Genomic DNA, 15,675 nt, shown 5'->3' with positions numbered 1-15,675 from the left:
GTGAAGTGTATATGCAAGAGAAAAAAAGACAGCCTATAAAGCCTAGAGAAATTACTCAATTAAATGTTATATAACTGATACATGGTGATTTATGTGTATTAGACAAATCGTCTTGAGTGGAGCACATTACTATGCTACTTACCTGGATGATCACTCACGATATTCAGCAATGAAAGTGCCAAAGCAGAAGTGTGAGGTATTTGTCTTTGTCAAGTTTCAGGGACATGCAGAATGTGAGATATGGAAGAACTGCATATTTTCCATTAGACAATGGTACTTACTACATCAAGAGAGAATTTTAAGAGTTTTTCAAGGCTGAGAGCATACTAGATCAGAAAACCACAGTTTATGCTTTTCCATCCAATGGGAAATGCAAGTGCCTGAGTCAAACACACATATCCATGGCGAGGTGGTACTATTCCATGCTGGTTTGCAGAACAACTTTTGTGGGATGCTCTGATGTTGGCCTTCTACATCCAGAATAGATGCTCAACAAGATCCTTCCATGGGAAAATCCCATATGAAATCTGGGAGTAGTAGGCATTGGTACAACTGAGAGTGACTACAGTGAATTCATCTGCAAATCACATTTTGGATCATAAATTGCAGCTAGAAACACAATTTAATTTTGACAAATTGGGCATATGGCTTCAAATGGATCTCTCAAAATTGGTTCCTGAATAACACATAGCATGTGGCATAATTATCCATGCAATTACATGCCAAAATAGTGGACTGTATTTCCTAGATGCATCCAAAAACACAAGCAAAATTTTTATCATTTCATTTATTTTGGAAATCATGAAATCGTGAAAAAATATTGAAATCTGTTTTCACAGGACAGAGTGAATCAGGTCGTGGAAAGGGGCCAAGATCAGTTACTGTTAGTTACACAAGAACACAGAACTTAACTCCCTGAAAACACAATGCACAGTTTTCTATTTAAAACAACAAGGATCAATTCATGACTGAGGGCTGAAGTAACTTCTCAATAATAAGGTTTAAATAATTCCTTTTAAAACACAAGGACTTAGAGAAATGACTGAAGGCCTTACTTAAGTAAAATTAAAATACCCTTAAATAATTCCTTTTAAGGTACAAGAATTTACGCTAACAGCTGAAGGCTTTACTTAAGTAAAATTAAAATGTCTTCTCACCTAAAGACCCAAATAATATTTCAGATCAACAAAGGAAATTCCTTAAAAGGTAAGCATTTACCAATTTTGGCTAAAAGCCATATTAAGGAAAATTTAAATTAATTCCTTGGCTGAAAGCCCAATAATATCTTAACATAATAACAGGCAACCTTTAAAAACAAGCATTTACACGGTACAACAGAAAACCATCTTAAGAAAACTTGAAATCACTCAACAGAGGAAAGTCCACTGGACCTGACGGGATACCAATTCGATTCTACACAGAGTACGCGAAAGAACTTGCCCCCCTTCTAACAGCCGTGTACCGCAAGTCTCTAGAGGAACGGAAGGTTCCAAATCATTGGAAAAGAGCACAGGTAGTCCCAGTCTTCAAGAAGAGTCGTCGAGCAGATGCGCAAAACTGTAGACCTATATCTCTGACATCGATCTGTTGTAGAATTTTAGAACATGTTTTTTGCTCAAGTATCATGTCGTTTTTGGAAACCCAGAATCTACTATGTAGGAATCAACATGGATTCCGGAAACAGCGAACGTGTGTGACCCAACTCGCTTTATTTGTTCATGAGACCCAGAAAATATTAGATACAGGCTCCCAGGTAGATGCTATTTTTCTTGACTTCCAGAAGGCGTTCGATACAGTTCCGCACTGTCGCCTGATAAACAAAGTAAGAGCCTACGGAATATCAGACCAGCTGTGTGGCTGGATTGAAGAGTTTTTAGCAAACAGAACACAGCATTTTGTTATCAATGGAGAGATGTCTACAGACGTTAAAGTAACCTCTGGCGTGCCACAGGGGAGTGTTATGGGACCATTGCTTTTCACAATATATATAAATGACCTAGTAGATAGTGTCGGAAGTCCCATGCGGCTTTTCGCGGATGATGCTGTGGTATACAGAGAAGTTGGAGCATTAGAAAATTGTAGCGAAATGCAGGAAGATCTGCAGCGGATAGCCACTTGGTGCAGGGAGTGGCAACTGACCCTTAACATAGACAAATGTAATGTATTGTGAATATAGAAAGAAGGATCCTTTATTGTATGATTATATGATAGCGGAACAAACACTGGTAGCAGTTACTTCTGTAAAATATCTGGGAGTATGCGTGCGGAACGATTTGAAGTGGAATGATCATATAAAATTAATTGTTGGTAAGGCAGGTACCAGGTTGAGATTCATTGGGAGAGTCCTTAGAAAATGTAGTCCATCAACAAAGGAGGTGGCTTACAAAACACTCGTTCGACCTATACTTGAGTATTGCTCATCAGTGTGGGATCCGTACCAGATCGGGTTGACAGAGGAGATAGAGAAGATCCAAAGAAGAGCGGCGCGTTTCGTCACCGGGTTATTTGGTAACCGTGATAGCGTTACAGAGATGTTTAACAAACTCAAGTGGCAGACTCTGCAAGAGAGGCGCTCTGCATCGCGGTGTAGCTTGCTCGCCAGGTTTCGAGAGAGTGCGTTTCTGGATGAGGTATTGAATATATTGCTTCCGTCTACTTATACCTCCCAAGGAGATCATGAATGTAAAATTAGAGAGATTAGAGCGCGCATGGAGGCTTTCAGACAGTCGTTCTTCCCGTGAACCATACGGGACTGGAACAGGAAAGGGAGGTAATGACAGTGGCACGTAAAGTGCCCTCCTCCACACACCGTTGGGTGGCTTGCGGAGTATAAATGTAGATGTAGATGTAGAAATATCTTAACAGCTTAAGGCACAATTATTAAACATAATCAAAGACAAACCTTAAGATAAGCACTTAGACAGTATGGGTGAAGACCATTTTAAGAATTCAAGATAATTAGAGAGAAACCTTACAGACAGGAATTTATAGATTGTTGAAGAAAGCCACAAATTTTAAAACAAATGCGGCTGAAGGCAAAATACAGATCAAACAAGAATTTTAAATAAACATGGCTGAAGGCCTAATCTTAAAATACTTCATATAAGGTTTGGCTGAAGGTCATATACTGAACATAGAAAAGACAAAATTAATTCATGGCTGAAGGCCTGCCACAGTGCTTGCGACAAAAGAAAATCACAATCACAAACAACAGAACAGTGGTGCTCAGAAGTGTTCCAAGGCCAAATGTAACACTAAATAATTGGGTGGCAGCACGACCTAGGGACAGCTGACGAGCCAACCGACAACCTAATCAATTCCCTTCCTCCCAACCAATGACACGACAACCAAAAATATCAGCAAGGTCAAAGATGGTCTAGATAATTGGCATCTAAACACAGTCAAGGCACCAAGCCAATCAAAAATATAAACTGATATCAAGGCTGTCAAACTACGCACCATGCAGGACAGCATCAACACGGCGAGGAAACACACACTCGTTGCTCTGTCCCAATCGACTGACTGCCTTCTCCAGTACACAGACAGCATTGATAACTGCTCAGTGCAAATCACAGAAGCTACATACAGTTCACGTAAACACTTGCACCAAGAACTGCAAAAATACTGAAACCTATCACTGTGTAACAACAAGGGAAACCTCAAGTCGACACACACAGAGTTTCCATAAGTGGTCGGCGACCAAATACATGTCTTTCGATGAGACAACTGACCAAATGAACAACCAATGGTCATCCCTGCTCAAGTCCCCTTCTGTTGGACAGTGCACGTGTGTTGCCAGCAGTCAGGCGAGTACTAGCTGTGCAGACCTCATTGGAGCTCCATCCTGACTGCCTTGATGTCCGTTCGCAACTCGAACACATGACGCCTGAGGACACTGTCTCTGACCAAACCATGCACAGGGAACACTTGGCCCTTGGCCACCCAACATCTCTGCACAAGCAAGAAACCAACCCACATCCTGAAAGATGACCAACTGAAGGGGCCCAAAAATGGTCGGGTGAGTACAGGCTCTCTGGACCTCACTGGTCCTCAATCCCCCATTGAACTCCTAACACACGATGAGCCAGAAATACTAGCAGTCACTTCAAAGATAATATGACAGTGCTCTTATCAATAAGTGCTGCTGCTGCCACTCACGTGCAGATAAGACAGGAACTTAGTGACACCAGTAAATCAAATAAGAAAACAGGGTGGCAGTACAGTACAGAGAAGATGACAAACAATAAACAGCATGAACACGAGCCATGCACAGCTCAACCTCCTCCCCTCATACATCAACAAAAGAGAAGAAAAAAGAACTTCGTTAATCAGAATTTAAATGCAAACACTTTGTGTCTGTGAGTCACTTAGCAATGCAAGCCAGATACACATTAGTTTGTAAATAATGAATATAACTTCATGATTTTTTATTTATTAATATTATTTTGTTATTTTGAGAGTCACATTTCAAACACCAAACATAATTACACTTATATCCTTAACATCATTCTCACACCCATTTCAGACAATGTAATGGGCTCACCAAGTGGCGGTAGGAGAATACACATATGAAAAAATGTTTTATGAAAGCAAGCTTTCAGAGCCAGTAGTTCCTTCTTTCACTAGATGGGCTGAATGCGAAGGAAAAGGACTGGCGAGATTTAGTAAAAGGATTGTTGTTGTTGTTGATATTGTTGTTGTGGTCTTCAATCCTGGGACTGGTTTGATGCAGCTCTCCATGCTACTCTATCCTGTGCAAGCGTCTTCATCTCCCAGTACCTACTGCAACCTACATCCTTCTGAACCTGCTCAGTGTATTCATCTCTTGGTCTCCCTCTATAATGTTACCTTCCACGCTGCCCTCCAATACTAAATTGGTTATCCCTTGATGCGTCAGAACATGTCCTACCAACCGATCCCTTCTTCTTGTCAAGTTGTGCCACAAACTACTCTTCTCCCCAATCCTATTCAGTACCTCCTCATTAGTTATGTGATCTACCCATTTAATCTTCAGCATTCGTCTATAGCACCACATTTCGAAAGCTTCTATTCTCTTCTTGTCCAAACTATTTATCATGCACGTTTCACTTCCATACATGGCTACACTCCATACAAATACTTTCAGAAATGACTTCCTGACACTTAAATCTATACTTGATGTTAACAAATTCCTCTCATTCAGAAAAGCTTTCCTTGCCATTGCCAGTCTACATTTTATATCCCCTCTATCATCATCAGTTATTTTGCTCCCCAAATAGCAAAACTCCTTTACTACTTTAAGTGTCTCATTTCCTAATCTAATTCCCTCAGCATCACACGAGTTAACTCGACTACATTGCATTATGCTCGTTTTGCTTTTGTTGATGTTCATCTTACATCCTCCTTTCAAGACACTGTCCATTCCATTCAACTGCTCTTCTAAGTCCCTTGTTGTCTCTAACAGAATTACAATGCCATCGGTGAAACTCAAAGTTTTTATTTCTTCTCCATGGATTTTAATACCTACTCCAAATTTTTCTATTGTTTCCTTTACTGCTTGCCCAATATACAGATTGAATAACATCAGGGAGAGGCTACAACCCTGTCTCACTCCCTTCCCAACCACTGCCACCGTTTCCTGCTCCTGGACTCTTATAACTGCCATTTCTGTACAAATTGTAAACAGCCTTTCACTCCCTGTAATTTACCCTTGCCACCTTTAGAATTTGAAAGAGAGTATTCCCATCAACATAGTCAAAAGCTTTCTCTAAGTCTATAAACACCATAAATGTATGTTTGCCTTTCTCTAATCTTTCTTCTAAAGTGAGTCGTAAGGTCAGTATTGCCTCATGTGTTCCAATATTTCTACCAAATCCAAACTGATCTTCCTCGAGGTCAGGTTCTACCAGTTTTTCCATTCATCTGTAAAGCATTCACATTAGTATTTTGCAGCTGTGATTTATTAAACTGATAGTTTTGTAATTTTCACATCTGTCAACACCTGATTTTTTTGGGATTGGAATTGTTATATTCTTCTTGAAGTCTCGGGGTATTTTGTCAGTCTCATACATCTTGCTCACCAGATGGTAGAGTTTTGTCAGGACTGGCTCTCCCAGGGCTGTCAGTAGTTCTAATGGAATGTTGTCTACTCCTGGGGCCTTGTTTCGCCTCAGGTCTTTCAGTGCTCAGTCAAACTCCTCATGCAGTATCGTATCTCCCATTTGATCTCCATCTACATCCTCTTCCACTTCCATAATATTGTCCTCAAGTACATCGCCCTTGTATGGACCCTCTATATACTCCTACCACCTTTCTGCTTTCCCTTCTTTGCTTAGAACTGGGTTTCCATCTGAGCTCTTGATATTTATACAAGTGGTTCTCTTTTCTCCAATGGTTTCTTTAATTTTCCTGTAGGCAGTATCTATCTTACCCCTAGTGAAATAAACCTCTACATCCTTGCATTTGTCCTCTAGCCATCCCTGCTTAGCCATTTTGCACTTCCTGTCAGTCTCATTTTTGAGATGTTAGTATTCCTCTTTGCCTGCTTCATTTACTGCATTTTTATATTTTCTCCTTTCATCAATTAAATTCAATATTTCTTCTGATACCCAAGGATTTCTAGTAGCCCTAGTCTTTTTACCTACTTGATCCTCTGCTGCCTTCACTACTTCAACCCTCAAAGCTATACATTCTTCTTCTACTGTATTTCTTTCCACCATTCCGGTCAATTGTTCCCTTATGCTCTCCCTGAAACTCTCTACAACCTCTGGTTTACTCAGTTTATCTAGGTCCCATCTCCTTACATTCCCGCCTTTTTTGTAGTTTCTTCAATTTTAATCTACAGTTCAAAACCAATAGATTGTGGTCAGAGTCCACATCTGCCCCTGGAAATGTCTTACAATTTAAAACCTGGTTCCTAAATCTCTGTCTTACCATTATATAATCTGTCTGATACCTTCTAGTATCTCCAGGCTTCTTCCAGGTATACAACATTCTTTTATGATTCTTGAACCAAGTGTTAGCTATGATTAAGTTGTGCTCTGTGCAAAATTCCACCAGGCGGCTTCCTCTTTCATATCTTGCCCCCAATCCATATTCACCTACTACGTTTCCTTCTCTTCCTTTTCCTACTATCGAATTCCAGTCACCTGCGACTATTAAATTTTCATCTCCCTCCACTACCTGAATAATTTCTTTTACCTCATCATACATTTCATCAATTTCTTCATCATCTGCAGAGTTAGTTGTCATTTAAACTTGTACTACTGTAGTAGGTGTAGGCTTCATGTCTATCTTGGCCACAATAATGCGTTCACTATGCTGTTTGTAGTAGCTAACCCGCACTTCTATTTTTTATTCATTTTTAAATCTACTCCTGCATTACCCCTATTTGGTTTTGTATTTATAACCCTGTATTCACCTGACCAAAAGTCTTGTTCCTCCTGCCACCAAACTTCACTAATTCCCACTTTATCTAACTTAAACCTATCCATTTCCCTTTTTAAATTTTCTAACCTACCTGCCCGATTAAGGGATGTGACACTCCATGCTCCGATCCATTTAACTCCAGTTTTCTTTCTCCTGATAACAATGTCTTCCTGAGTAGTCCCCGTCCAGAGATCCAAATGGGTGACTATTTTACCTCCAGAATATTTTACCCAAGAGGATGCCATCATGTTTAACCATACAGTAAAGCTGCATGCCCTCGGGAAATATTATGGCTGTAGTTTCCCCTTGCTTTCAGCCGTTTGCAGTACCAGCATAGCAAGGCCATTTTGTTTAGTGTTACAAGGCCAGATCAGTCAATCATCCAGACTGTTGCCCCTGCAACTACTGAAAAGGCTGCTGCCCCTCTCCAGGAACCACACGTTTGTCTGGCCTCTCAATGGATGCCCCTCCATTGTGGCTGCACCTACAGTATGGCATGCCTCCCACGCCAACGGCAAGATCCATGGTTCATCGTGGTGGGTGGGGGGGGGGGGGAGGGTAAAAGGATTAGTGTTCTGAAATGTCATGCAGAACTGTGGGTCAGGGGAGACTTACTGGATAGGATGAGAAGGGAAGACTCCCCTTGCCTGGGGTTCTGGGTGACATTTCCAAAAACTTTCTGGAGAGATTTAGTAAAAGGGTTAGTGTTCTGAAAAATCATGCTGAACCCTGGGTCAGAGGAGACTTACTGAATGGTTCAAATGGCTCTGAGCACTATGGGACTTAACATCTGAGGTCATCAGTCCCCTAGCCTTAGAACTACTTAAACCTAACTAAGCTAAGGACATCATATACATCCACGCTCGAGGCAGGGTTTGAACCTGCAACCAAAGCAGTCACTAGGTTCCGGACTGAACCACCTAGAACCACCGCCGGTCTTACTGGATGGGATGAGAAGGAAAGACTATCCTGACCTGGGGCTCTGGGTGACTTCTTCAAACACTAATCCTTTTACTAAACCTCTCCAGTCGTTTTCTTCACCCTTATTCCTTACCCTTGACGTCATCTGCTTTAAGAATCATGTAACACAGATGTAGATGTAGAAGAAGGAGCAACTAGCTATGAAAGCTTGCATGTATAAAATCTGCTTCTTTTATTTATTTATTTATTTATTTATTAATATCTGTGTTCTCCTGCAACCACATGGTGAGTGGATTTTTTATCCATCCAGTTACATTATATTGCAAAAAATTATTACTTTCATTGCTATATTAGCTCATATCCATTTCAGGAATTTAAGCACCTTATTAATTACTACATCAGCACTTTCATAGTTACAAAATCATTGCCATAGCATTGGATTAATCAATTATAGAAATAGTAAATGTTGAAGACTGTAAGGAGCAGAAACAATGTGGAGAAAGGAGAAGTTTAAAATTACATGAATAGTGATTATAAATTCAAAATTGGAGGCACAAGTCATTTTAAACAAAACGACACATGGAAACATGTCTTCATTATTTCACTAGTGACATAGGATTCTTCTAAAACAATTAATTGGTATATGGGGAAATTAAAATTTGTTCAGTGGGATGGGATTCATATACAGACATGATCCCTTGTGGGCAGCAGTTAACCAATTGTCTCATGAAATTGTGCCTCAAACACTGTCTCAAAACTTCCCTAAATACTTGCCGAATGCTGTCCACCTCGAAAGCCTATGCTGTCAAAGAGATGTTAAACTTTAATCTTCCTTGTTTCCTTCAGCATGCTGAGAAAGCTTGCTGTCCATACTTTCCAATCGATGAGGTGCCTTTTCCATTTTAGCATGATAATAGGTTCAGAAGGAATTTGTTCAATGCATTACGATTATTAAGGAGAAAAGATTATTTTTCTCTTTTGTGAATGTGTGATATATTGATAACAAGTAACAAAATTAATGAATGCTTGAATGGAACTTGAATACATTAATGATATTCAAAGGCAGCATGCCACAATCTGCTTTTTCTGTGTGCGTTTGACAGAATGATTCAAAGCTTAGACTAGTCATGAGCTTCTGCAAGTTCTTTTTCCAACTACTTGCTCAGCTTACTAATAAGGACTGGGAATCATTCTCCAAAACATTGTCCTGTTATGTAGATCTTACATGTCCATTAGCAGGTAGGAAGACAAATGATAAATGCATTAAAAATAAGGTCAAAGCAATTGTAAAAAGGAGGAGAAAAAACTAAGCATGAATAAACATGCAAATGGTGATGTCTATAGGGACAAGAAGAGATCTTGATAAAGGAAACCAAAGACAATTACATAAACATAATTACAGCAACTAATAGTATCACAAAGACAACACAGTCACACATAAAGAAAGAGAGGGAAGGTGTAGACATGAAAAACAGTGAGAACATAACTATAAACAAGAATGGAAATCAGGGACCCTAAAGAATTCAGCAACATTTTAAATCATCAGTGTGTTGGGGTAGTGGACAAATTAATAAAGCAAAACTCGCCTGAAACAAAATACATACAAAATACTCCTCACAAGACAAAATGTTTGTTCCTTCTCACAACAAATGAACTTGAATTAATAAAAATAATATACCGATTAAAAACAAAAATACTGAGGGACCAGCAGGTGTATCTACTAGACTGATTAAATGCTGCCTGCAGTCAGTGGTAAAGCCTCTGACTTTTCTAACAAACTTAGCCATGGAAGAAGGAATATTTCTGACATGTTTAAAAAAGAGTAAAATGATCCCTGTTTCCAAAGGATGCAGCAAGGAAGATCCAAAAAATTCTGAACCAATTACTATTACACCTGTCTTATAAGTGGTAAAAGAATGTGTAATTAGGAGCAGAATAGTAAGTTTTATAAAAAAATCAAAAACTTTGAATGGTGCCCACCTCAGTTTTAGGAAGGATAGATGCACCAACAAGCAATAATTGACATTATAGCTGGTGTAACTAAGGCATTTGTGATGAAGCAAGCTGGGATCTTTTTATTTCCTCTCCTGTTTTTTTTTTTTTTCACTTTTAACTAATTACCATTAACGTACATGAGTATAATCTGCATTTTTATAAATGAGAAAAGTTTGCTGTCAGGTTTAAAGAACATAACACCAGATCTATTTTTGTGCATAGTTTAGTATGTGTAATTGATTTTCTAATTTATTTTGATTATACCTAGTTCATATTTTTGTTAGAGGGTGAAATCAGTAATTGTTTCGTAACTTACATTCTGTTGTTGACTTATAAACTAATATAAATTATGTAATAATGATAAATATTTGCAAAAAGAATCACTAGGATTCTTAAAGTATTTATTTGACTCTATTCAAAAACATGTTGGCAAAGCCAGCTCTTAGTTAATTCCCAAGTAATTACCATTTTGGTCACAAGTATTGTTTGTATAACTGTATTTGTTAATTTCATAATTTAAACAAATAATTTGGCTTAACCATTTTCATAGAAGAAACTGTTATAAAGAACCAATTTTTTGATGTATTTAGTTAATTTAATGAGTTATATTTTAATTGTAATTTCTGTAAATTAAACATCAAACAATTATCATTTCAGTAGCAATTATTGTGATGATATACAAAGGCCCAATTTTTGGTCTAAAGACAGTCAGCACACATCCAATTTTCAGATAAGAAACCAGTGTTGGATATGTCAACAACAATGCATCAGCTTATCTGTGAAATAAGTGTAACACGAATAGGCTGTCTGTTAAAACACTGACAGTGTCTGTTCAGTTTATCTGAAAGACTGTGAAATGTGCAGTTAGGTTTTTACTGCTCATAGATGCTCAACTGCAAACTATTGTAGCAGTATGATGATGTATGCTTGCAAAGTATTAATGAGGCTTATCACATTTATAAATTTTTAACTGGCCATATGACTGTGTGTTATTGTGGGGGGTTGTGACCAGTGAAAGTAAAGAACTGAACTATGAAACTTAACTGTGCAACTGTCAGCTATATCATTTATAGTAGTCAGTGTTGAACTTCCATCCCCCATTTTTCAGCCAATATCACAATGCAGTACGATGACACTGAGGATCATCAACGAAGAAATAAAGCAGGCAAATATCACACACCAGACCAACAAAAGGAAGTTTGCAGTACATTTCCTGACCTTTCAAAAGCTTTTGATTTAGCATGCCACAACATATAACTAGAAAAGATTACGTATTATGTTATAATGGGGAAAATAGCTGAACTGTAAAATCAATAACGGGAAATAGGGGACAATTTTATTAGAAATCTTTATTCAGATTTTTAATTTGTTAAATATGCAGTGCTTCAAGAGTCAGTGCCTTGTCCACTACTTTTCATTTTATAAGAAAAGGATATTCTCAAAATAGATGCTGTCATGTAAGCAGATGAAATTTCATTTCTTACAAGCAATGTTTCAACAGATGATTTACAAAAGCAACCTTCTGTAAATATGGAAAATGGAAACAATTACTTCAGAGGAAATTATCTCATTATAAATGTAACAAAACCATATATTATATGGAAACACGTGCAAACAAAACAAATAACGTGAACAATATTACTCTCAACTTGGAGACTTGAATTTAAAAGAGACAGAAGCTTCTAAATTTTTGTGCCTGAGAGTGAAGTGTTACTTGACACTGGAGATGCATGTAAATAATATTTGTCAAACAGTGAGTTCAAGTATATTTCTAATTAAAAATGTCAAGGGCTTCAAACTTACAACCACTAATAAAAATGTACTATGGGCTAGTTCATTTATAAATTTCATAAGATATCCTGATCTGTGTAAATTATGAAGATGTGCATATACAAAGAGCACTAAGGCTACAAAATAAGTCTATAAGATAGCTGCAAAAATATATTCATGGAACTAAATGTATTAACAGTAGGATCACTATACATATATGAAAAAATTATTTATGTAACAAGTGTATATGCTGTTCCATTAAACAGAAAGTTTCATAACTATTGAAGAAAATTGACTCAGATTAACCAACAAAAAGCCTATTAAAGCAGAATGCCTTCTATACAACAGTCCAAACTGAAAGCATGTCGCTTTTGAAAAATAAATTAAAATTTCTCTTCATTGAAACTTGCCTATACAGTGTTACAGAATATTTTGAAGCTAATAATGAATGTAGTATTTCATATGTAATTGTGCAAATATGTTTTTTTTTGTTTAGGTATTTGTATTTTACTGTATATTTTAAGACATCACCCATTTTGTTGACATATGCCTCTATTTGGATAATTTTGAACCTTTTAATTATTCAGATATCATGTAAACATAACATGTCCAATACTGCAGTACAGAATGGTCCACAGACATAAATAAATATTCAGAAACCAGTGCATGAACTGTGGCAATAACGAAGTTTGTTGATAACATTTCCTAAATGAGAACAATATTTTTTTCAGATACAAGATATTACACCAAGACAGTTAAGTTTGGAAGCAGGACAATCCGGATTTCTAACACAGCTTTGGGTCAGGCAGGAATTTCAGCTCACTATCCAAAGGTAAGTCAGATATTGTACATAAAGTAACTTGGGCACTGAAACCATGCATAAGTTAATTAATTTGGAATATTCTTAATTAACAAGTATTTTATAAGAGTAATTATCATAAACTTTATCTTATAAGAGTAATTATCATAAAAATATCACCTAAGAGAGGAGTGTAGGATGTTTTGAATTTTCTTGACACATTAAAACTATATGCTTTACTAAGATTTGAAACCAGAACCTTGACTGTAATGGCTAATAATACTCTTAATTGAGGCACAGACAATGGCATACCCTGATTGCTTCAGCGTACAGGCTCTTCTGTCCTACTTTCCAATTTCACAAAAGATCTCCCGGTCAAACCACTATACGAATACTCCAGAAATAAAGGATACTGTGGGGAAATAGTTTAGCCACAGTTTAGTAGTTGTATCTAGAATGAGTAAATCTAAATGTAAATATAAAATATGATTTATTAGTCACATTAGGCCAACATATATTATACAGTTAGTATGATCTGTTGTACAGGAGACACATCAAGTTTAACAAAAATATTATGTATAATGATTTACAGAAATTCTTTTTCACTATTTTAAGAATAACGCCAATAACTACAACACTACAATATTTACTACAAATTGACAGGTTGCCGATTTCCTTTGTTTTACACAGACCACACAACAATATTAGCTATAGATTTTTATTGTTCAAAGTTCAGACTGTTTTCCATGAATTCTTCATTGGTGTAGTAACATTTCTCTATTAAAATATTTTTCAGTAAACTTTTCAGTAAACCAAGTCCATGGTTAATATGCTTTTTTCCTTTTAATTTGTTATATATTTTTAGCCCCATGTACAGTGATGTCAGAGCATACAGCTTTAAGTGATGCAAAGGAAATTTGAAGTTTTCCTTGTGAAGAGTATCATAGCTATGCTTAAAACAGAACTTTTCATGCTTGTGTTGATTATTGCATAGAAAAATAAAAATTTCAAAAATTTACAATGAAGTAATTGTTAGTTTTTATGATTTTTTTATCAGTGGGTGAAATGACTCATTTTTGTGGACAGTTCACATGTTTCTAAGATTTTCTTCTGAATTAGTAGCCTTGTACTGCTTCTAGAGTTTCACCAGAAAATTATCCCATACCGAATATCAGATACAAAGTAACTGAGGTAGACTGTCTTTATTGTGTCCACATGAGTGGCACCAGATAAGATAAACATTGCAAAAGCTAGGGAATTTAATCTATTTGCCAGGAAGTCTATAAGTGTCTTCTAGTTTAAACTTTTATCAAAGTTTAGGCCCAAGAATTTCATATGGCTGACTTATGTCTTCTGTTGATTACTATATTGCTGACAATTTAGAGAAAAATTGCATTATCTGGGTCTTAGTGACAATGAGATTTAGTCCATTTTTATGGAACCAGGACTCCAGTTTCCCCAGAACATTTTCTATACTATCTGGAATCTTTTCTATTGTATCATTATCTATTAGGACTGAGGTGTCATCTCTGAACAAGACTGAATGAGCATCAGTATTTAATGGTAAATCATTTATATACAACAAGAACAGGTAAGGACCCAGTATTGAACCCTGTGGAAAACCTTGGGAAATTGTTTTCCATTAGCAGTGGTAGTTAACTGAATATGATGTTAAAATAACTCTCTGTTTCCTTTCTGTGAGATAAGAGTTAACCACCATAATGCAGTATCTTTGATCCCATAGCTCTTCAGTCTGTGAAGTAATAATGAGTCGTTCACTGAGTCAATGGCTTTCGTTAAATCACAGGATATTCCTGAGACTTTTGTACCCTGGTCTAGTGACATGCTTATTTTTTCTGTAAATTCTCTGATGGCATTTATGGTGCTTTTTCCTCTTTGAAAACCAAATAATAACCAAATAATAACCAAATAAAAACAAATAATGTCATTTACTGTAAGGAAATTTTCTAGTTGTTTCGCCACAAGTTTTTCAAATATTTTAGAAAAAACAGGAAGGAGAGAGATGGGCCAGTAGTTTCCCATATCTTCTGGTGATCCTGTTTTAAATACTGGCTTAATCTCTGCATATTTTAGGTCATCTGGGAAAGACATATGTTCAAAGGATTGATTTACAATAATAGTCAATGGGTATGAAATAATATGGCACACTGCTTTGATTACCACGGAAGGTGTTCCATCCCATCCAGGTGAAATTTTATTTTTTGATGATAATATTGTGTCTTCCACATCTTTCTGCGTTATTTTTCTGCATTTTTTAAAACAAATGTTTTGGATGTCATCTCTATGCCTGAAAATCATTTTGTCCTGGATGTCATCTCTATGCCTGAAAATCATATTGTCCTAATGGGCTGTAATGTCTATGTCAGATTTTGCTACATTGACAAAGAAATCATTGAAGCAGTTTGACATTTGAACATGATTTACAATAAATCAACCTGAAACATAGTTTGAGAAATTTCTTCACTTTTAACATTCACTCTTAACTCTGATTTCACAACAGACCAGACTGCCTTTGTTTTCTTTCTTTGTTTGTTTATGAATATACTATTTGCCGGTATTTTTCCTGCCAGTGTCACTTTTTTGGATATAGTGTTATAATGCTTAAAATAAGTTACAAAATTAAAGTTATTATTTACTTTGTGGGCATTGTGCATCTGTCTTTTTCTGGCACTTGAAATTTTTATGCCTGATGTAATCCAATTTTGTTTATTCCTGAGTCTTTTTTGATAAGATTTTGGGGGAATGTTTCATTGAATACACCC

At 36.8% G+C, this 15,675-nt stretch overlaps 1 protein-coding gene across 3 annotated transcripts in view; it reads left to right on the top strand.

The window, feature by feature from the left end:
- The window catches only part of LOC126480903 (integrin alpha-4-like), a 582,211-nt gene that overhangs the window by 124,292 nt on the left and 442,244 nt on the right, over nt 1–15,675 (top strand). For all 3 annotated transcript variants that reach the window (XM_050104300.1, XM_050104298.1, XM_050104299.1), the window contains exon 5: nt 12,825–12,925. In XM_050104300.1, the coding sequence (XP_049960257.1) occupies nt 12,825–12,925 (101 nt within the window). The remainder of the gene's footprint in view (nt 1–12,824; nt 12,926–15,675) is intronic.

The sequence above is a fragment of the Schistocerca serialis genome, chromosome 5, assembly GCF_023864345.2.
Source record: "Schistocerca serialis cubense isolate TAMUIC-IGC-003099 chromosome 5, iqSchSeri2.2, whole genome shotgun sequence".
NCBI classification, from domain to species: domain Eukaryota; kingdom Metazoa; phylum Arthropoda; class Insecta; order Orthoptera; family Acrididae; genus Schistocerca; species Schistocerca serialis.
This window is presented reverse-complemented; position numbering and strand designations above follow the sequence as displayed.